At 42.4% G+C, this 24,011-nt stretch overlaps 2 protein-coding genes across 2 annotated transcripts; both read right to left on the minus strand.

Annotated features, from left to right (window-relative positions):
- Positions 1–620: 620 nt before the first annotated feature.
- akt2 (v-akt murine thymoma viral oncogene homolog 2) lies at positions 621–13,840 on the minus strand. The gene is made up of 14 exons (XM_030066756.1): positions 13,368–13,840; positions 10,298–10,474; positions 9,975–10,106; positions 8,208–8,319; positions 6,005–6,158; positions 4,631–4,762; positions 4,439–4,504; positions 4,263–4,331; positions 3,912–4,034; positions 3,611–3,739; positions 2,318–2,532; positions 1,642–1,729; positions 941–1,043; positions 621–806 (listed from the first exon to the last, which is right to left on the minus strand). Exons 2-14 carry the CDS (start codon positions 10,341–10,343, stop codon positions 727–729), a joined length of 1,449 nt encoding a protein of 482 aa, XP_029922616.1. The 5' UTR covers positions 10,344–10,474; positions 13,368–13,840; the 3' UTR covers positions 621–726.
- A 435-nt stretch (positions 13,841–14,275) lies between these two features.
- Positions 14,276–21,527, minus strand: dhx40 (DEAH (Asp-Glu-Ala-His) box polypeptide 40). The gene is made up of 17 exons (XM_030067853.1): positions 21,072–21,527; positions 20,684–20,829; positions 20,469–20,588; positions 19,252–19,488; positions 18,945–19,011; positions 18,731–18,862; positions 18,493–18,592; positions 18,269–18,355; positions 17,662–17,844; positions 17,256–17,336; positions 17,000–17,157; positions 16,492–16,606; positions 16,178–16,286; positions 15,775–15,869; positions 15,564–15,633; positions 14,979–15,207; positions 14,276–14,743 (listed from the first exon to the last, which is right to left on the minus strand). The coding sequence occupies exons 1-17, from the start codon at positions 21,241–21,243 to the stop codon at positions 14,622–14,624; spliced, it is 2,223 nt and encodes a 740-aa protein (XP_029923713.1). The 5' UTR covers positions 21,244–21,527; the 3' UTR covers positions 14,276–14,621.
- Positions 21,528–24,011: the final 2,484 nt, after the last annotated feature.

The following is a 24,011-nucleotide window of genomic DNA, read 5'->3' on the forward strand; positions in this document are numbered from 1 at the left end:
CACTTGTAGGAGCAGTCCCACACTTGATTTGTAACAGCAAGTTCCAGAAAGAGCACTTGTAAAAAATAAAAAATAAAATAAAAATAAAAAAAAATTGCAGAAATATGGCTTTATATTTAAAACCGTAACAATCAGTGAAAAAAAAATATTTTTTCCCCCCCAAATCTTTTCAGTTTTCCTAAATTTTGATTCTACCTTTTTAAAATTCTATCAAGTAGATTTGTACATATGCAGTCTATGCATGGGTTGGTTTGTGTATGTGTGTGTGTGTATGTGTGTGCATGTGTGTGTAGCATGGGTTCAGCTGGTGGCAAGGTGGTACTTTGCTGGCATAACCTGGTAAGGGTGAAGTGTCAAGGCTTTGATGTGGTGCCCAGTGTAGTGCAGCGGACATCCTGCAGGCGGGGCTAAACGCCAAACCTGTTGGTGTGACGACGAAGCTGCCAGTCTGTCCACACAAACCTGCTGAGGTCAGTCATCCACGACTCGATTTCATATCATGCTCTATGATCCATGTCTTGTCTTCACGCCGATCTGCTAGTGTGTGTTTGGTGTGTGTGTGTGTGTGTGTGTGTGTGTGTGTGTTAAAGACTCAATGAAAATGTGTCTTGTGCCAGTTTTTTTGTTTGTGTCTTTCCGATTCCCCAGCAGTGCGAGTGTGTATGTGTGCGTGGGATTGTGAATGTGTGTTAGCCTGCCTGTTTGTTCAAGAGTTTGAGTGAGCAGTCATTCCCGTATGCTGGCGGAGTAGGAGAACTGAGGGAAATGCGTACGCTGATCTGAGTCCTCTGCATCTAAACTGTCATCTGGAGTAAACACAGAAAGACAAAAAATAAAAACGGAGTTCAAAACAGACAGAAATGCTCATAGTGGTATCGCAACACTCTAATCGGACATTAAAAATTCAAGGTACGCGGGCTCACCAACACGGTGTACTTACACTTGTCTGGAGGCGTTACTGTGATGGTCTGTGCAGTGAACTCGTCATCGAAGTAGCGTGTGTCCGTCTCTGATGTAACTTGGGGCTTGAATGGTGGAATAAGCTGTGGGGGGCAAAATGAAACGTGAAATGAAGCCTGTGGTATGTAAGGAAAAACAGGCTGACAGAGGCTCCTTTGCTGCCGCCTTGGCCATTGTTTTTCAATAACAAACCGCCTTGGAGTGGATTATCCCACTACAAAAGGCTTGAATAGCGGTCTACATACCAATGTGATGGCAGTAAGAGCAAAGTTGATTTGTTTACATTTCAAGGTTGCCAAGAAGTTGCCTTGGACAGGCAGGCAGCTAGCTAGGAGAGGCACTCGCCTGCTGCTGTTGCCTGGATTATCTTGCTCCACTGTTCCCTGTCTGCAGTTTTGGAGCTCACTGAGCCAACTTCTTTCTGTGTGTGTAGCTGGCTTGCTAACACACAACAGCAAGATTTTACTTGGTGAAGTATATTAATTTGGAACAAACAGGTACGGTGATGAAGTCGCACCTTGGAGATGGCCGTGACACACAGCAGAATGCCTTCATTGACCAATAAGAATGAATCGAGTATTCAACATAGCCATGTCAGAACGTAACAATAGTGTGCTTAATTTCTCCCTCTCCATGTCTCTATCCCTTCATCCATCGGTCACTTTTCTCTACATCCCTCACCTTTTTTTCAATGACGTCCTGCCAGTTGATGGAGGTGAAGAACTTGTGAGTCATCACTTCTTTGGCATCGTCGGGCCCGCCTCCGAGCCTGAAAACAGAACAAAATCACTATCATCAACTAAGCTGACCTTCTATGTCACATACAAACAGATACAACTGCTTCCTCTACATAACTACACAAACACAGTCATTACAAATGTGCTACAGAGAGGAGTCTTGTTCTCTTGTGACCTATTGTTTGAGTATTTGTTCTGGATAAATGTATTTCCTTGTTATCCTGAGGGCAACAACCTTTAGATTGACATTCAACATGCAAAACCAACCAACACACATCCTGCTCACTGACATCAGGTCAAGATGGAATTTCATTTCACATGGACCATTCTGGAAACAATTTCGTCAAAAATGGTCACGATTTGTTGCTTATCCCAGACGAGCAAAGTTGTGATCACTCACAATTACAAATGCTTTCCCAAAAAGTTTTTATTATCTCAGAAACATGAGACTGTAGTGGTGTGTGAGATACAATGTTTTTTTTTTTTTTTTTAATTTATTTCCAAATCTACTCAGCTATTTTATTATTCCATTTGTCTCATCCATGTGTTTGTGCTCCACACACACAGACACACACACACACACACACACACACACACACACTAAATCACACATCACCCACCTCTGCTTAGGATCCTTCTTGAGCAGGCCAGCCAGAAGGGCCTTGGCTTCGGGGGCCAGGTTCTTGGGGAAGCGGATCTCCTCCATGAGGATGAGCTCAAAGAGACGCTCGTGGTCCTGGTTGTAGAAGGGCAGCCGGCCGCACATCATCTCATACATGACCACACCCAGACCCCACCAGTCCACCGCCCGCCCGTAGTCGTTGTCTTCTAGCACCTGACAGAGTTCAGCGACAAGTGAATCGACGGTACAAGCAGACACTCAAATTAACTTACAGACACAGCCTTTTTGAAGTACTAACACTAACAAAACTTTATCTACTGCCATCAAATATACAATATGTGATATTATTTTGTCCCCACACATTTATGTTTTCATATATATGCTATATAAATACAATATGTTAAAATGTTGAAATTTATTTATTTGGATAAATATATATATAATGGATAAATGTAAATATAAATATATATGAATACAATTTTTTATATATCTTGATTGGCTATACATTCACAATTTGCCAGTAGAGACAAAAAACAAAACAGTTTTTACTAAAGTGAAGGGAATGCTCTCTGCCGTCCCTCCACAAGAAAACATAATGTAACTTATTTGATCATTTTACAAGACCATTCCCAAGTCCCAAAGAGATCTAAACAGATCAAAGAGTTGATACAGGATGAGACTTGAAGCCAGACCGGGTATACAATGTAAGCTATGTTATATGCATCACATTTTTCACTAACCTTTAAATGGACATAAATGTTCTGCAGCAAATTTCTAAGCAAGATCTAAGCAAGAGATGCTCTCTTCCTTTAGCTGTGTAGTTTTTGAATAAACCTTACTAGAACAAATGTTTGACTCCTTATATCCTTGTTCATTTTTGTTCTACAAGTGAATCCACATTTACCTATAGTGAAAGAAAGCATCTTGAAGCAGAACACAAATATGTGGAAGGCTCCATTCAGAAACTCTCGCTATGTGGGTAATAACCTATTTTCAACTGATTGTTGATACTTTCTGCGAATAATTCACCTTCCAACCTAATTGCTCTGGCAATTACAGAGAATAATTGACAGCAGGAGCCAAAACATGCTGTTTGAAATCCCATTTCCTCATTTTCATTATGGCATTCACACAGTGCCCGCCTCAATAAAATCAGCTAAATAGCTCCAGAATGTTTTCACATCACACAAGTTGATAACTCAGACAAGCCAACACTAAAGTTTATGTCAATCTTATATTCATCCAGGCTTGTTACAAACACTGTAAAACCACATCCTCATGGTGTTGTTACCTCTGGTGCCAGGTACTCTGGGGTTCCACAGAACGTCTTCATGGTGGCACCGTCTGTGATGCCCTCTTTACACAAGCCAAAGTCTGTTATCTTTATGTGGCCGTCTTTGTCGAGCATAAGGTTCTCCAGCTGAGTGAGGGGGAAAAAGCAAGCATGTTACAGTCATAATCAATTCACTGCCCCCTGATAATAATGTACTACCGATGTAACGCCTTGCTATAGCCTTACATGGAATGACTGGGCATAATTAATCTTAACAGTGGATTAATACTATCACATTTGGAGTGAGAAGACACCTTACCTTTAAATCCCTGTAAACTACATTGCGTGAGTGTAGGTACTCCAGTGCTGACACGATCTCTGCGCCATAGAATCGTGCCCTGTCCTCTGTGAACACTCGGTCCCGGGACAAATGAAAGAACAGCTGTAAAGGGAACCGAGAAATAAACAGGGGAATGAGACAAACTTGAGGTATGTAATTTGAAAACGTTCTTGAACTGAATTTCTGTCTTCGAATGAATCCAATCTACTGCTACATACTGCTTTGATTAACAAAATATTTTTGACAGTTACAGGCCTAAACTGAACAGTTTCCCGAACATTTTTGTCTCACAATCGACATGACTGTTGGCCAAACACAAAACAAACTTACTTCTCCTCCATTTGCATACTCCATCACAAAGCACAGCCGGTCATGTGTTTGGAACGCATATTTTAGTGTCTGCAGAGGAAGCAACACAAAATTAGAGAACTCATTATATTATTGGAGTTACTTCTTAATTTTAGAGTGTACCAACTGAGGCAACTGTGTGGCCGTTTGTAATTCACCGTTAAGAAGGGATGCCTCGTATTCTGGAGGACTCTGCTCTCTGTTACTGTGTGTGCCACCTCATCCTGAATGGATACAGACACACACACGTACACACAATGAAATAATGAACATAAAGACCAACAGATAGCAATACTAGCCCAAAACAAAAGAAAGTATAGAGATGTCATTGTAGTGTGATGAGCACTAACTTTGGCAATGATGACTTCTTTGCGGAGGATTTTCATGGCATAGTACATCCCCGTGGCCTTCTCCCTCACCAGGATCACTTTACCGAATGTCCCCTTGCCTAGCAGCTTCAGGTAGTCAAAATCAATCATGGTCTGTTGGGATGAAGGCAGAGATAAATGCATATCAGTGACCTAAAGTACACATACTTGGCTTTTGTGGCACACAAGGATTTAATACCTGCATGTTGCAATTTGATGACAGAAAAGGTGATAATCTCTTAATTACACTATATTAAGAAATGCGAGAATAACAGTTGATGACATCAAGTCTTTAAATGGTAGGCTACTTGGTTTAATCCATGTGACTCTGGCAAACAGAGTACAGGGAAACTCTGACTGATCAGAATAGCACAGATCGCCAGGGTTTTCCCACCACGGCACTAAACTCAAGAGGTCAATTATTTATGGCCTCATCAGTTCCTCCCATTTTGATTTCAGAGTTTCTCGGCTTATACTGAGGTCACATATGGGCCAAATGGCTGTACGTTGGGCTCTGTGTATTAGTTCTGTAAAGACCTTGAAGCCTAAGAATATTTAAGGGCACAACTGGAACAGTCAGCAGATTGAATTCGAGCAGATTTCAAACAAAGCTACTTTCAAAATCAAGTAAAAATGGTTCTAAGATGGACTTGTAAGGTTGAGTGAATGTAGCTTTCTAGACAGAGTTATTAGGCTATATGTCTGATGCTGCTGCCATCACAGCGTCATGTGTCCCACCTGTTTACTACACCAACAAAAACCACAGAGGAAATTGGGCTATTCTGTTAGCAAAAACGTCCAGCTCTTTATGCAATGATTAGATAAAAGATGTCCAATTACTGTGTGACATATTATGGACTAAATCAAAGCACAGTGTTGGTGTAGGTGTTGTGTAAGTCTGCTAAGCACTGACAGAAGACATGGTGAAAGATGGAACATGTATATATAGTTGATATGTGATCAAATATCTTCTTGTTTCTATTTTGTTACCATCTGCTTGGCTAATTCTATATGACATGTCAACAAAACACATTCATTTAGGGAATGAAGGTCTCCAATTTATATGACCCCTGAGTCATGTGCATGTACTTAGTAATGGCAAGTGATTAGTCAATAAAAGATGCACACAATAAGCCAATCCAATCCCTGTAGCAATAGCTATGCATCTCTTCAAAGGAGAAGACATAGGACTGAAGAAAAAATCCACAATATTGCCATATACTGACTTAAAGGCTGCATCACAAACAAAACTTTGGGGCTTTAAGTTTGAAAAACTGGCTGAATAAACGTGAGTTTAACTGGACCATCACAGGAAAAACAATCCACCTGCCAAGCAGTGTTTGTGCAAATACTGACCACTTTGGAGCGGGACTTGGACATGGCCACCTCCATCTCCTCTGTGCCGCTGCTGTCACTTGGTGAGCCAAATTTGATTTCCATGGGCTCCTCATCCTGCTGCTGGCTCTTCAGGCCATTGGCTACCGCCTGGATTGCCCGCATCCATTCCTCCCTGAATCAGTAGAAAACATCTTATTTATCCATGTTTAGACATTTCTAAATCAACTGAACTGTATAAAAATCCTGACTGACAGAGGTTGGTGAATTTATAAGACTGTGGTAAACAACAAGAAACACATTTCTTTGACTTTGGTGTAATCAAAAGGGCAGTAGCTCTGTTGGATAATCTGTGCAGCATTCAAAGTTTAGTCTGTTGGGGTTTTACAGAGCTGATGACACAAAAACTCACCATGACAACAGTGAGGGTTAAGGGGGAATAATCAGGTCTAACATGGACTCTGATGCTTGAATCTGGCATTGAATTGAAGGTGGAGCGCATGGGTACCGCCCACTCTTACAAGCCTACAATGTGTTTCTCTGCTGGTAATGAAAAATGGCACTTTGAGGCCATCTATATTTTAGTCTCCAATATGATTTTCATCAGGTCCTTCTGTTATCACATCCTCTAATACCCAAGTTTTAGAACCGAGGATTCATACAAGTGTTTTGAGATTGAACATACTATTGTGAAACTCTCAATTCTATTTGATGTCAAGATCATCACAAACCAGACCAATAAACACAATTTTTCCACTGCCATGACAATAAATAATGAGTCATTCAACCTGACACAAGTGTCACAAATTTGATGCCAACAGCAACTTGGCAGAGCTAGCGGTAGTATGAAGGACCAACTACAACAAAGCAAAATAGCCAACTTGACTGGTAGCTGGAGAGACTCAAAACTCAGACACAGTTAAAACTCCTAGACGCACAATGTAATAGAAATGTGTTGAAAACTAAGCACAAAATGCCTAAGTACAAAATGGATGCGGCATCTTTTGTTACTGCATGCACACAATTTTTTGACTTACATTAGCTGTCAGTTCATATTGGTTTCAGATATGTTACATCCTAGAACTGACACTAAAAAACAATCGAGTGTGAAGGTCTGTTGTGTGAACTTTAATATGGCTGAGTTTGCAACAATCAGCAGTGAGCTTGTAGTGAAAAGGAGCAGGTCTGTTAAAAGGTGGAAAAATCCTGAGGAAATTGCCCTTTAGACTCAAAACAAAACAATAAAATGCCAAATACATGTGCAAAGGAGGTCACAACCACAGGCTGTTGCTTCCTACAGTGGCATCTGTATTTATGTTGTCACTCAGTAAAGCACAAACTTGCTTACTAATAGCACTTTATAATTTGACGTGACTTCAAATCGCTCTTAAAATTCAAAACACAACATAGCACTACCCCTGTCCTGAATAGCATACCAGAGCTTCAGCAGGAAATAACAGCAAATATTCAAAGGCTTGCATTTTTTGTGCACAGTTATGACTGTATGATGAGCAACTTCTTGTTGCTGTGAATCAAAACCTTGTTTATGTTTGTTTTGGCTACTTCTGCTTTCTCTTCATTCATAATCTACGTTGGCCATCTGTCTCTGCCAGAGTCACTATGCAGAGGTCCCTCTCTGAAATACACTGTGAGGTCGCTTGACCACACAGCTCTGTTCCTCTCTCTCTGTCCTCTTGTACTACTCACTAGATCACTTCCCTATCTCATTCACTGTGTAGATCACAGCTTTTTTATCCTATTGTGGCCTGTTTGCTCCAATCATTGGTGAAAATTCCGGATGTGTGCGGTGTTTTTTGGGTTTGAGTTTACCCACTGCTGACAAGGAATCTGACAGCACACAGAGCAGTAAGATGAGAACACAACACTGTAAAAAATGTAAGAGTGGGGGTTAAAATAGGTTACATAGCCTGACATTTCACCATTGTAAAAAACGAGTAAAAAAAATGAATATCTAAATCCCAAAATTGCAAACTAAAAACCTATCCAACAAACAAATATCTGAATAGTCGAATATCCAGGTCCAGTAGCACAAAGCACCATGTTCATCACACTTTGTGAGAACTGCCAAAATGCACTCGCGCATCTTTCAAAAATTCACAGGTGGCACAGAGATTAAAGTTAAAAACAACACTCCTTAAAGCATTTTCAGAGATGGAAATTAAGGAAGAAAACCCTAAAATGCGTGACCCGACAGTTCTCTCACCTCTCTTCATTGCTGTCCACGTGGAAGGTACGCTCGATGACTGAAGTCCACTGTAGGCAGCGGATAACAAACGTGTTGGGCCTGGGTCGCTCCGTCTTCATCAGTTGGCATTCTGCAGGGCGGAGAGACATCTGCTATGAGCAACAACCTAGAGACAATACCGTCACAACATAAAAGCTGTCAGGAGTGCTGTCAGCCAAATGTCCACATTGGATCAGGAAGTAGTGTGCACAACTCAAAAAGGTGTCAACAAATACTAAAGTGTCTCCAAGCGTCTTTCAGAATAAATACAGACTGGTGGTGATGGGCCGAATAGGTTTAGTGTATTTATTGGATTATTTTCAGATCTGCCCTGCTGCTAAATTCTGTGCACAAACAATAGTGCAACTGGTAAAACTGAACAGGTACTCCATGTAGCATTACCATGTCCTTGCATTGTATTGATAGCACAAAGAGGGATCTGTGAGTGGCTGTGGGCATGGCAGGATTTTCTTTAAGCATCTCCAGGATGGCGCAAAGTTCACATTACATGACTGTCAAAGCTGTCAGATTGATGTAGTGTTCAGACTACACAACTTGCTGTCTTGAATCAGTAATCTTTAAGTCATTGTGGTTTTCACTTGACTGAGTGGCAAGCGGGGGGAAAGATCTTTTGCCAGGATGAATCCAGATGAGTCTGTCCGGTCTCCACGCTACATTTTGTCATGAAAACACACGCAAGAAGTAACACGGGAAATGAGTAGGTGAGAGAATAGATTGCCATACACCGGCAACAAATGATCTGTTCAGCAGAGAGTTGGAGGTAAAAAAATATTTTTGCAATGAAAATGTAGGTAGCTGCCTGCTTGTATTGTGGTCCAGCAAGGACGACAAGGTTACAAATACAGAAAAGCTTGTGTGAAACTGTACTATTGTGCTCCCCCATACAAAGAGGGAGTGTGTGTCTGTGTGTGCCAGAGAGAGAAATGTTAAGACAGGGTTCAGGTAGCTCCTGCAGATGACAGCAGGGGAGCCCCGTGGCTGTAGTGCCCACTGGCTGTACCTCATCACTGACAGCTCCAGATATTTAACCAGCTAGATATCTGTGATATGTTGGCACCACATCAGCAAAACTCTCGGCTGGCGTCTTTGCACAATTCACACACAGGACTTGAGAACTGATTTGTGAGTGCTGAGCGAACGCGAGTTTGTCTCTGATTCGGGGCTGTTCTCTGAGTACTCAAACATCCGTCAGCAAGTGGAAAATCAGGACTAAGACTGTGTAGTGTGAGCTAGGTTCACACTACACTACTACTTCAAAGTTATAAAGTGGAAGTTAAGAGTTATACACCAAACGCTTATACTATTGCAGAACTATTTCCACAACTGCAACCTGCTTGCGGTAGTTCATGAGGAAGTAGTTCTGCAATGGGATAAACAAAGGGTTTAGGTGAACAGCTGCTTATTTCCACTTTGCTTTTACTTGTAATTTGTGGTAAAGGGATTTGGACTGCAATTTAATTTGTTTACACATGTCCATCCACATGTCAGAGACAAACTGGAAACAAGGTGTGTTTGCTCAGACCAGATAAATGAATGGTGTCATTTTATTGGCAGGATAAATAATATGCAAATGTTAACCATTAGATAAAAACACATTTGGGCAGGTCACCCAGTTGTAACCTACCATGTGTGTGAAACACTGGACACACTAGTCTATTCAATTGGAGTGCTGATCAGTTCTTTTTAATTCAATTTCTGGACATTCACATCAACTTCTAAACTGACCGGCAACAGAGAAGTTGTTGAGTGGCGGGAGGCTGTGATCGCTGGACACCTCAGGCTTCTCCTTGTAACCGATGAAGGAACCGTCACTCTTTAGGATGAAGTAACGAGGGCGCCATGTTTTAATGTATTCACCTGGAAAAATTGACAAGGGATGACAAGTGAGCCGACTAAGGGTTTACATTTGACCAGTTTCTGGTATGTTTTGATTTGAGCAATTTCCATATGCGTTGAATTTTAGCAAATCAAAACGACATATTCACTATCTCACATGGAAAGTATGGGAGCGGAATCAGATGATGGACAGCCAACACAACAAGCCTTACCTCTCTTATGGAGCCATCCCTCTCTCACAACACTGACTTCGTTCATGCTGGGGCAGAGGACTGTCTGGGTTTTGGGATGGGGGGGTGGGGGCCGTAGTGAAGCAGGGGTGATGTGTGCAACTATTCTTACTGGTCAAGTGTCAGACAAGTGGCTCAGATACAATGTTTAGGCAATACCTAGAGAAAGAAAAAAAAAACAGTTAATTCAAGATAGGCCATGAATGACATGCGATTTCATGCAACACAACCTATCCATATCTTTGTCTAGAATAGTTTTATCATATAATCTCATGAGGGACACAAACAGGGTTATAAAACTATATCAGAAAGGCTATAAACACAACTGTCAGCAAAGCATGTCTCTATGTATGACACTGGAAGTTAACCATTACAGCAACTGCAAGAATAATTAATTCTCACAATGCGTAAAACATAAACTTGGCAGCAGGATGATCATGAGGCCTGTACTGTTACTTTTTGCTGTTAAAAAAAAATAAAAGAAACTTCTAGGGACTTAAGAAGATACAAGCAAGCACAGCTGTACGACTGATACACAAAACCTGAGTTCCCCAGTTAACATACTGACACAGTAACACATGTAACACTTTTGCCTTTTTGGATGTACAGGGGAATTTGTAAATAAACAACTCCAAAGACATAAAGGAAGTAAGTGAGGTTAATGTGGAAGGTGAAACGGATTTCTTAAAACAAAGGAAACTTTGAGTGTATTGCTCTTGGCGCCAAGTTTTAACCGTCTTGATTCCATCCTCAGGTTAAGGCATACAATGGGATTTTCCATTTTTACTGTCTCTATGAATCCAGTTCTGCTCAAAACAAGTCTGGGCGCCAAGCCCAAGGCTGTGGGTCATGATCTGGGAACCCTGCTTGGCACCGTGTTTGATGAAAGTCCTAGCTTTGTGATGCACTCTGATGAAATGGAATATAACAGCACAAAAAGGGAAGCTGCTGTATGAAATCTATCTCCTCCTCTCCCCATTTCATCCCTGAATATCTGACAGTTACGGCATCAGGTCCAAAGGAGCAAGACAAGCACAATTACTACCATGACCTCAGGCAAGGTGCTAAAACTCCAGGTAGCGCCAGCCTCTCCTTCAACTCTTCCTCACATCTAATGCCTCTGTTATAATGACATTAATGTGGCACTGATACCCTGGTGGTGCCAGATTAAATCAATTACAGAGTGGGGTCACTGCCTCTGGTGGTTTGTATTGATCCAGTTTATCAGGAAAACGTCTACCCTGCGGAATCAAAAAAAGCTTCCTCCAGCTGACAGAGCTTTGTTGACCGGGGTCACCTCGAATAGGTAATACTAACATTTCAAAGTATTTCAATTAAAGTGATGGGTCGCAGTATTACATGGCAGTCACAGGAACATAGAGTCTATTTGAACTGCTTTGTTTACAAAGATAAAAATCGATAAGGCTTTCCCCTCTACTTCAAACCTGATTTGTGGTCAATATTCGGGCAGAATAATATATCATTATGATATTGTTATCTAGATATTAACACTTTGAGATATTAATATCTCAAAAGGCAACAATATGGACGATATCAAATTTAGGGTTAGGGGTAGCTTAAGACAATGATTGTTCTGTTATGACCAAAAAATATTTTGTGGAGTAACTGCATTTTCTACATCCTTGGCATTATTACATTGTTTTTTTAAAGAACGCTCAATTTTTATTTTTGTTGCACTTAAAATTAGGGATGCACAATAATACCAAAATTACATTAGTATTGCCCAATATTGGTATCACAAAATGAAATATGGGTATCGGCCTCAAATGAAGGGTTCTGCCAATACGACATGCTTTTAGATAAAATAGGTCAAATCTGCCCTGGTTGTGGATGTTGTCAGGATTTTCTCAAGCAGAGCATCATCCAAGCCTGTTTCAGTAGGATATATCTTAGAGTTTGTTTGAAAGAAAATGTTAGATAAAAATGGCATGTTTTACATAATCTAAGTTGGAGTAGTTTTCTTATTTTGCCCAGTTGAGTGTGTACATTTTGCAAAGCATTGCATTTTATGTCTGCATCTGCCAGTGGGCCTTCACAATAAGAGCAGGCATAATAATAATATGTTAGTTCCACTGCAGGAGAGACTTGATGTTCTCTGCAACTAGGTGGAAAAAAAAATATGCGCAAATATTGTGCAACCCTACTTAAAATATTACTGAAGCATTATGCTGAAGCAGACATTGCAGGGAAATGTTCAACTTTAATTTCTAAGATTTATTTTAATGCAGCCTAAGACACCAAATGGTTTGCTCTGATCAGTGAAATGCTTTGGGTAAACTACAGTTTCTACATCAATTTGGTAAAACTGCTTAAGTTTCACTGTTGCTGCACTTAAAATTTCACACAAATATGAACCCACAGTCATACTGTATATAGTATCACTATCGAGATATTTGGCATACATACATAATTATGAAATTTTGTCCATATCGTGCAGCCCTGGTCAACAATTAACTGATTAATTAACTGATTCGGTGGTGGCTGATGAGGTTAATAACTGAGAGCCACTATCACTGCACCCATGTCTCACAACTTCATGTTTTCAAGACAGCAAGTGTGACATGGGGTGAGGTGCTAGGCTTAAAATTCAACTTTGAGGAGTGAATAAAAGCAGATCAATGAGTATCAATAGCTCCCGGTGATAGCTAGCTGCATTACGAGTGACACATAATGTTTAACGAGCTTGATGGATGTTTGAAAAATCAGTAAGCTTACCCCACAAGTCCAGTCTGCCTATTGTTAAGGGCACCTGAGCTGATTCACTCTTCCTCAGTGAATGAACTGAGGCAGAGTCACCTAATGTTACTCGCTTTGCTCCAGACAGATCGTCAGCGGCGCTATCATATGTAAATAAGTACATCTCCAACATTACTCAATGGGGAGTTTGGCCAAGCGGCGCGTCAAGAGTCAGGACACTGACCATGACCGCATCACGTCCAGGCAGGGCAGCCCTCAAGCTAGCAGCCAGTCGAGCTAGCATGTTACTTAGCAACTTGCGCTCGTCTTTTCTCATTGTCCCGGCTTCTCTTACCTCGAGTCCTGGGACAAAACCTTTCCGCCTGGGGTTTCTCAAAGAGACGCGGGGTACGCTACAGAAATCCTCCGCCGGTTCTCCTGTGAAGCTTGTGTGTACTGAACTCTGTCAATGATCACACAGCTTAGCTAGCTGCTGGCTGAGCTTGTTGTCTTCCCACACAACGGCGGCGTGCTTCTCCTGTTGTCGCCGCGGCGCTGCTTCACTCAGCCGTCTGCAAGCCACAGAGCGAATAAAGTCCACTGAGCTCAAAGCTGACCACCGGGTGTGTTCCGCCGAGCTGACGCTACAAGCAAACCCGGAGTAGCTGGGGAAAAAACACGGAATGTAGCCTCTTTATCCCTTGGATGTGGTGAGTCGCCTGCTTAGCGTGTAGGCCCTCCGTCCGAGGCAGACAGAACAGCAGCCCCGCAGACGCACACAAACAGGAAGTGACGTACGAGGCCAGAGAGGGTCCACTGCACCTGAACAGCGTGGGTCCCAAAGCGACAACAGGGCATTGAAGTGCCTCTTACCAAGAATTATCTGAATGAGGAATCCCTAGACAACATGAAAGAGTGTATTCATACCATTTCAGATCAGTTTAAAATTAACTGTGAAAAAACTAATTTAACCTGTGAATTAGTGGGTGTCTTGAAACATATGAAAACTGGAAAATCTGGGATTGATGGCTTATCCTCAGAGGATTTTTTGAAGCCTATGAAACTATGAAACAAGGATTAATTAGTTTGATACCTCAACCAAAGATTCTCTATTAATAGAAAACTGCTGACCAATCTCTCCTCTAAATGTGGATTATAAATTGGAGATTATAGATGAAACCCACATTGGTGACAGAACATCAGCATTGTAACTACAGCGTACTGTGTTGAGGGATGCACCAACTAAGAGACAGTGACACAGACTGCTTAAAAAAAAAAAAATCATCTTTAATATGCAAATGAACAACAAAAATGCATGTTCCTTTTTGATCTAATAGTCCTCTAAAATTTGTAGATAATGAATAAGTAAAAATGTAAATAATGAGTAAGTAGTGAAATACATCTCGTATTACCAGGGACCCCTGAACCCATCACTGACAGTGTTAGAGGGAGGGATTAATAAAGAGACAAGCAATGTAACAATCTTAAAACAGATTTAATTACTGATGTAAACTCTCCCCAAAAAGCTCCTTTACGATCTGGCATACCAATCATGCCCTCTAAACAGAGGGCCGAGGTTTGGCACTCTGGTGGTTGAGGTGTTTTGCTCTCATGGTGCTTTGCTTTGCTGTCGTTGCTGCTTCCTTTGAAGGTACCGAGCACGAGCATCGCTGACGGAGGTTTCGTCGTTTCGCTTCTCCATCTTCTTGATGACCTCCTCGACAGACACCTCTGGCAAAAGAACAAACCTGTCAATGAGCTTGCCGGTGTAAAATAATGTGACATTGTTACACTGTAAAATGTTCAAGAGGTCACGCATGGACATCCAATTTTAATCAAACATCCCATTTGGTGGATGCTTTTATATAAAGACCTTTTTGCAGCAGACAGTTTATCCTCAATTCTAGCCTTTAAATTACACATGCCCACAATTCCCACAGCAGTATTTGATGAATAACTGTAAAACCTGTTGGTCTTTTTGCTGCCTCCCTGGTCTCCCATTTTGCCACCTCCTCCTCAGTCACTTCTTGCCTTGCGACGCTGCTCAGCTCGTACACGTCTACCTCGTGGAGTTTGGGCAGCAGGTCCTTCACCCATTCATAACGAATGGGACACACGGTCCTGATGTATACCCGCGAGGTCACCATCACATCATGGAAGATGACCCAGTCCAGCTCCGCCTCCTGCTCAAACAGCTTGGGAATGACAAGGCAAAACAACCAAAGACAAGAATCACACAACACGTATGAGGTCTTGGTTTCGGATTTCATATTTTTATGCAGTGGGCTGAGTTTTGTTAGCAGCGTTGATACAGTTGAGTAATCAATTAGTCACACAACAGAAAATTGTTCATTTTCAATTTTAATAATCAATTATTTGTCATTTAGCAAGTAAAAATCCAAAACATTCACTGAGGACATCAGTTTAGGCACTTTATACTTTAGAGTGTAAATAATTAGTCAAGAAGATTATTGATAAAATTAATAAAAAAAAAAATTAGCCCTATTTATTGGTTTATTTTTCAAATAAATTAATATAAAAAATCACTTACTGATGATGACGGATGAATGTGAACCATGGATCCATGACCATCCATTGTGCAAAATACCTTTCCAACAGATCTAAGCAGGATAGAGGAAATATAACTCAACAACTATTTACAACCAGCAAAAAGATGAAAATGCTAGGAGCTGCTGAAGGAATCCCCAATGTGAGGGAGTTAAATGTGGATAATTTCAAATTATAATGAACTCTGATGGTACCTTCTGGCAACATTAGTGAAGTATCCTGAGCAGAGGCATCGTCTGAAGAGCTCACTCTTGTCGCCATTAAAAGTTTCTGTGGGAAAATCTCTCTTCTGGAGGGCAACAGGGCACATCCAGGAAAATGCATAATCACAGCAATATCAATTGCAATATCAATATAGAGATAAACAGGATGTATGATTTAAAGTAAATGACATAATTCTGCTTTTTTCCCCCCCCAAGAGTTTCACCGTGCATGTGGTGTGGTGTAGTCTTGCAACATCCATGTCAGGTAAGCCAAAACAACAGTGAAGACAGAACTGCCCACTACAGATGTAACACTGAGAGCAACGCGAGGCACTAATTAGAGCACGGTCACATGACAGGCCTCAGAGACGTGAAAAAGAGGCGTGTGAGGTACCTGCTGGAGCCGCAGGAGGATCTCTCGCAGCTGAGTCTCCACACTGAAGGCTGACTTCAGCGCCCTCCAGTGGACCCAGTTGTCCTTACACCATGATGAGGGGTTCTCACTGCAGAACCAAAGAGAAATGCTCGCATTAAAAGATAGCCACAAGTTATTTTGAAAACACACTTAATTTCTAAGGTGTATTTCAAGAGCAGTGGTAATAGAGCAAAAGGTGGTATCAACCTATATGACAGTCTAGATGCAACTACTGCTTTTTGTATTTTGAATACGTCAAGAAAAAAAGAAAAAAAAAAAACAAGGCACTGTACCTCGTTTTACACCGCTGAAACACACTCAGAAGAGTGCCAAAGTCGTTGTTACTGCCTGCCATGGCAGCCAACTGCCTGTGCCTCTTATCTGCCTCCTTCTGCCTCTCAGGGTGGCCTGCATTTGAAATGATAGGGGTCAGTGTTTTGTCAAAGTGCAGCCCTCCACAATAATGCGCACCTTTGCGAATCCTCTATCTTCCTTTCACTTCTAACTGCATGAATACTTTCTTCTGCCCCACCTGTGACAGATCAGTAAAGAAATAAAGAAACTTCCTTATAATTCTCTATAGAATAATTCTATTCTCATGGCAAAAGTCTCACTGTTTTATCACTATAATTCCAATACAACATGTAAAGATGACATGGGAATGTTCTAATTTATTTTACCTTCTCAGTGTTTTTTTTATCCCCTCCTTTTTCTTGGCGATTTTGTTTAGACTTAAATGCACAAGCAAGCTACAGTGAACATATATTATATGTTTGTAGACCTTGATAAACAGAGACTGACCTGGCCGTATGAAGATGTTCTCTACAGACAGCATGGCAGCCACTGGGAGGAGCAGGTCCTCGCAGCCTAAGGCAGCAGCTTTGAGCAAGGCCCTTGTGAGGCCTGGGTGCAGGGGGAACTCCACCATCAGCTCCCCTAGCGGGGTCACTCTGCCTCTCCTAGAGCACACACACCACAGAAGACAGAGGAGGGCATGAGATTTGATTGTCTAGTTGCTACATTCATTGATCACTGATTCATGTGTACAGCTGTTTACCTGTCAATGGCATCACACTGATAGAGCTGTTTTAGTGCTTCCAGAATAAACCTCTCCTCTGGACGGTCCAGGTAAGGGAACCTTAAAAGAAATTCACTTATCACTTCATGGCCATTACTCCTGAAGGAGAAAACTTTAAAGGAATACTCCAACAACATTGTAAGGTATATTTTTTTCATTTTGACAGCTATTGATTCCCAAAGACTTCAAGTCTTTATGCTCAGCTAACACGAAATGCTACCCATAGAAACTGGACCACTGGACTTACAGGGGTGAAAACAGCATTGAACATCTGGTCTCTGTCCGGGTAAGCCGGAAAAATAGTATTTTGCCCAAAATGTTGGAGTATTCCTTTGAGAAAGTATCAGCCACTAGAACAGGCTGTATTGAGTGGATACCCAGGTACCTGATGACATCGTGCACTCCCAGGCACTTCAGTGTGAGTATTACTGCGGTGAGGCTTGTCCTCTGGATCTCTGGAACTGTGTATTCGGGCATGCACTTTTCCCAGAATTCTTTAGTGTAGATTCGAAAACATTTCCCGGCTGAGGTTCTTCCAGCGCGGCCAGCTCTCTGCTGGGCCTCACTCCTGATCCAAGCACAGCACAGATATTAGTAGATAGTAGATATTACAGTACAGATATTACAAAAACAATTAATGTCTCATTGATCCCTCCTGCAGTCTTTTCATGCAAATAGTTGTGTGTGTGATTTTGCTGCTCACTGGAGGTGAACAGATGCAGTTTCACTACGAAATAGCTGGAATAATGAAATAGTTGCTTTTGTTGCTGAGGTGAAAATTCTTGACGGTTTGAGTTCCTAAAATAAATCTCCACCCAGCCTTACTGTAACTTACTGTAAACCTCACCAAATCACATAGAAACTATCTTAGTGGACAGACTACACTAAAAGTAAGTGAGAATTTTTTTTTTTTTTTGGATTTTGGGGAACTGTTCATTTAAGGACACCCATTAGCAGGTCTGTAATGACAAACGACACATTTCAGCACTTACTTTGAAATAGGTACCACTTCCAAAATGTCCATGCCCACCCTCGAGTTGTGGTTCAACTGTTTCACAAACCCGCTGTCTACGATGTACCTGCACAGAAAACAGATCTGCATTTTTAGGCTAACTTTCACAACCAAAGTAATAATAGTGATGTTTCCATAACTGTTTGCAGTCTTGTCACATACGCAGTTCGAGTCAATAACCAACAACCAAAGGCCTCGACTTACTTTATGCCATTGATGGTGAGAGATGTTGCTGCAATGTTGGTGGCCACCACACACTTCCTAATTCCTGGAGGTGGTGCCTGAAATATCTGCCTCTGCTGATCTGTGAAGGCGGCACAGATGATTCCTGTTATCTCACAGCATTTATGGTTTCTATCACAGCATCACACAGCTAATTTCATTTCATCAACTTTACAGTGAATTACTGTGAAACCGACAGCTGTGGCACTTATCCACTTACCAGTGGGCATGGATCCATAAAGCGGCAAAATAAGAAGGCCCTCCACTGTTTGGTCCTCCACATCATAGCGGTAGTCTATCGACTCAGCCTTTTCATACAACATGTCACAGGCTCTCTCAATCTCTGACTGACCTGTCAAAGAGTCAATGAAATGAATTAAGAGATTTTGTAGACTTAACATATTATTTGAACACAGCACACTGAGAAGACGTACCAGTCAAAAACACGAGAATATCGCCAGCCTTTTCACTGGTGTGCACATCAAGAGCCACCTTTACGACCTATTCAGCAAAAACAAAAACATGTAATATTCAGTTATATACAGACAACTAAACTGCTTCATAAGTTGTGTGCGTTGTGTGTGTCTAACTGCTGATAAGTTGTATAGTTTCTTTGCTTGTACAAATCATTACCAACAGGATAAAGGAAAAATCAAAATAAATAAATTAATTAATTAAATAAATAAATTAAAAAAAAAAAAAAAAAAAAAAAAAAAAAAACAGTAAAAGCTAATCATTCACCTCTTTGACGTAGCTGGAGCTCTCTGTGTCTTTGGGTCCGACAGCAAAGCCAAACTTGCAGGTGACAGGAAAGGTCCTGCCAGGAATAGTGAAGACAGGACAGCTCCCGAGGAAGGCCGAAAGCTTGTCAGTCTCCAAGGTAGCAGACATCACCACCACCCTGAGCGGCCCAGATCGGCTCTTGGTGCTTTTGTCGGGGTTGGAGAAGGTTTTCTTCAGTAGACCGAGGAGAATATCCTGCAACAAATATCAAATGAGTGTGCTTTTAACAGTGGGCCTGTCTCCAGCCCTGTGGTCCATCCTCCTCATGCAGGGAAGCAAGCAAAAACACAAGTCTGCTATATGTGAGATTAAATTCTGAGATTATAGTTAGTGTTTTTACGGCATTTAGACCCTGTGTAAATTCCACATAGTTGCAATAAACACTATTTGCAAGGAACTAGCTGCAACTGCTCATGAATCTCACTTGATGGCTAATGGTATTTACAATTTTGGATCCTTGCATACTTCAGAAGGGGTGGACAAAATACCACGAGGACAAAAAGGACATTAATTTTCAAAGGCAAAGGTAGCTGAGTACCAATTAGCAGCACGTGAAAGACGTAGAAGAGGGCTGGCAATCAACGTTTTTGCAAGTAAGTTTGCAAGACAAATTAAGGCAACTTACAGAGCTACAAGGAAACCAGATTTGTCTCAATCAAATCACTGCAAAATTATGTGAAGGGAAAACTCCCAAAAATAATGGTGATATGAGCCAAACATAACAGAGTGTAGATCACCACCAACACTGACTGAAGGATACTTAAAGCTGGGGCTGGATGATAGGCAAATATCACAATATCTTTGATCAAATATGAACTGTTGTTGCTTTCATTGGATATTTACACAGAAAAGATTTATGCTAAACAATCATCAGTAATGTGGATATGTGGAAGAGACCACACTTATGCCATATGATGATATTACAATATCTGAAAACTCAGGCGATATCCAGTATCGATATCAATATAACATCAAAATTTTTCCCACCTCCACCACCACCAAAATTTTTAGAGCCGAATTAATCAGTGTTTATTGCCAGGCTATTGTATTGCATCGTATTATAAATACAAGATGCTTACATTATTGTGTCCACCTTGTGTAAGCATGCTCAGCTGCACTCGTTACAGATGCTGCTGTCAGGATATTATCATATTCTGACTTCACTACGGACTTACTGTGTTGAGGCTGCGTTCGTGGACTTCATCCAAAATCACGACACTGTACTGAGACAGGCCGGGGTCGGCCAGGATCTCTCTGAGCAAGCAGCCATCTGTCATGTACTTCACCACCGTGTCCTGCATCACACACAACCACATCCACACGCTCACAAGAGCTTCACATGAACCACATCAATATTTCCTGCCATGTTTTTGAGTCCTGTGTCTCCCACCTGTGATGTGCAGTCATCAAAGCGCACTTGATAGCCAACCTCTCTTCCCAGAGCGCACTGCATCTCCTGAGCTACCCTCTGGGCCACGGTGATAGCGGCCACGCGTCTAGGCTGGGTGATGCCAATTTTGCCATCTTTCCAAAAACCTGCCCAGGACGGAAGCCAAACACTCCAGATGAGGAATGCAGAAGTCAATTATATTCAGGGAGGGTGAACCTACCTAAATTAAGTTCACCCATATTTTTGTTTGTGGACAGTTTACTCATGTTTTTATGCTGACATAAACAACCTTACAAGTTCATTAGTATCATCAGTAAGAGCATCAAACTGATTATAAACTTTCTGACACCTTTTAATTTAACACTACATCTTTGACATCACAACCTACCTGCTTGGTGCAAGTACTGTGGCAGCTGTGTGGTTTTCCCACTGCCAGTCTCACCGGTGACGACCAGAAATGTGCTGCCCTTGACAGCCCGGATCAGCCTGGCTTTGTGCTGATAGATGGGCAGGTTTTCTGATTCATTATCTTTAGAGTCCCACCTGGAGGATTTGGACATATCTGACAGGTCTGAGCAGTTTCTCCGGGAGTTCAAAACGGAAAGAAGCAACACGAATCGATCGATTGGCGTTAACTAGAGTAACAAAAACTCATTGCATTAAACTCGACGTGAGCGCTTGAAAATAAATGTTCAGCTTCACAAAACTATCATTTTTTCTATTGTTTATTGGCTGCTCTTGTTTAGCGAACGACACAGTGCGCGTTGGACTTCCGCAAAACAATCCACTCTATGTTCCGATTGGCTGTCTTGTGAGCACGTGATGCCAAGCCCCTCCCACGTGGCAAAAAGCTGACCACGTTTCATTCAACATTGCCTTTTTTTGGCTGATTTGAACCAAAAAAAAAAAAAAAAAAAAAAAAAAAAAAAAAAAAAAAAACAATGAAGCTGTGCTGAAGATGTAATTTGGAGGCCCAGCCACTTGGCGGTGCTGTAGCCAACTCAGCTGGGCTAGGACTTTTACCAAAGAAGAAGAAGTTCTGTAGCATGCCTGGACAAGTCTAGTTTCACAGTTTAAGTGAGTTGGTCCACCATTTATGTTCACGTGTGTGCGTCCAGAGAAACGTGAGTTCATTATTATTATTACATCTCTGAGAAACATTAGCTAAATGTAGTTTTTGCTGGTTTGTGTTTACAGCTAGGTTGAAGGCCTTATATTGTAAATTTATATTATATATTTGTGACTGCTGGTGCATATCTTATGCATAGTATGCCTCTTTCATAAATGTTAGGCAGATGTCATTATTTCTTGTTATAAGACAGGTTGAGTAATTTCTGCTTGTATTGTTTATTTTCAGAACCACACATAAAACACACAATGTATGTTGACTGAGCTGCAATAAAGTGCAGTAAAAGGAATAACAGGCTTCTTGAAGTTTCATTTATATTTAGTCTTGGGGGAACCACGTGCATTCTAACCAATGCCCACTTCGCGATTATTATTTAGAGAAGCCAGCCTGTGATTATTGAGCCTCTGCAACAAATGGTCCTTCGAGCCGGATAGGATAATTACGAAGTGAAAATGGCTTATGTTCCCCCAAGCGAAGATGTGCGTCCGCGCAGACAAGTACGCCGACCAGGATGGATGGAGGATTATGAAGGATACACCCTACCACAAGCTGTAAGCCACACTGCAAGTGCCCCTGCTAGCACCAGAGAGGGATTCGCCGAGATGACACCCCTCACACATCGTCCATCACAGTACACGCAGCGCTCAGCGGAGTCCGCAGAGATGTCTCCCAGTGACATTGGAGCTGCAGCGCCTGCTTATGTGAGTATGCCACTGCCATATCAGGGCCCACATGCAGTGATGGATGTACTGCAGCATATACAAGAGGAAAACCGGAGATTGCAGCTGATGGTGAGGGACATGAGGCATCAGATGGACAGACGTGGTGCAGCACTTGCACCCCCTAGCCTACACTCTACATGGCTCCAGCCTCCACAAGAGAGTCACTCACATCCCGGAGTAGAGAACGTCAAGCCTCCACCGCCACCACCCTCCAGGCTTCATGCACCACCTGGACACCAGTACAATGTGCATCATCCACAGGCAAGAGGACAGGACACGCTTCCACCACTGCCACCACCACCGCCAGCCAGCATGCAGCTTCCACTGCATCAGCCAAGGGAGCTGTTTCACCTACCTGCAGCACTGGACAGAGACATGCCAGATGATGATTGGCCGCTGCCTCCCCCACCAGTAACCTTTCCCGAGGATATCCCAGAGCCCCCATGGGTACAACCTGCACCACCAGTACAGCCCTTAGGTCTGGTGGAGGAGCTCAGACAACGTCTGGAGCAGCTGGAAGCACAGCTGTCACCAGCTCCATCAATTCCATCAGGTGCTGTGCAATATGAAAATGTGCCGTGTTCAGCTGACCCCTTTCTTCCACAACCACGGTCAACTACCCCAGTGCTAAGCACGGAGAAGACATACAGGGGCCCTAAGCCATCGATCCCTAAGTTTACGCGGGATGACCCAAGGGAGTTTGCCAGACTGAGGCTTGCACTTGACAATATTCTTCCCGCTGACGCAACGGAGAGGTTCAAGTATCAAGTGCTTTGTGACCACCTCAAGTTTGAAGAGGCCCTCCTGATTGCTGACTCATACAGCAACTCACTGTACCCCTACTCTGATACCATGGCCTCGTTGATCAAACACTATGGTCAGCCCCACCAGCTGTCACTTCAGCGAATCGCAGAGCTGATGGAGGAGCCCAGCATCCGAGCAGGTGACACAGCAGGGTTCAGGAGGTTCGCTCTGAGAGTTCGAGCTCTGGTTGGAATGTTGGAGCAACTGGGTGAAGATGGGCGCATAGAGCTACAGTGTGGGTCCCACGTGGCCAGGCTAATGAAGAAGCTTCCTCAGGATCTCCGTGCCACTTTCCGCCGCCACCTCTACTCTAGGCGGGGGGAGGGAGTCCCGTCATTAATAGACTTCGCCGAGTGGCTGGAGTATGAGCTGGTAATCCAGGAGGGCGGAGACAGGGTTGACAAGATAGATGATGTGCAAAGGGGGAGAGGTGGGTCTAAGAAGGAGGGAGACAAGGACAAGAGAGCTGCAAAGAGGACCATGACTGTGCTGCATGGTGCCGCCCATGATGCAGCCCCTCAGGCACGCCCAGCCGAAGGTCAAGCCCCTCAAGAGACTCAGGATAAGCCTAAAGCTTATTGCCCCTACTGCAGCAATACACAGCACTTTCTGGATCAGTGCTTGAACTTCAAGCAACTAACCAAGGAGCAAAAGACCACATGGGTGAAGTCCA

The sequence above is a fragment of the Myripristis murdjan genome, chromosome 13, assembly GCF_902150065.1.
Source record: "Myripristis murdjan chromosome 13, fMyrMur1.1, whole genome shotgun sequence".
NCBI lineage: Eukaryota > Metazoa > Chordata > Actinopteri > Holocentriformes > Holocentridae > Myripristis > Myripristis murdjan.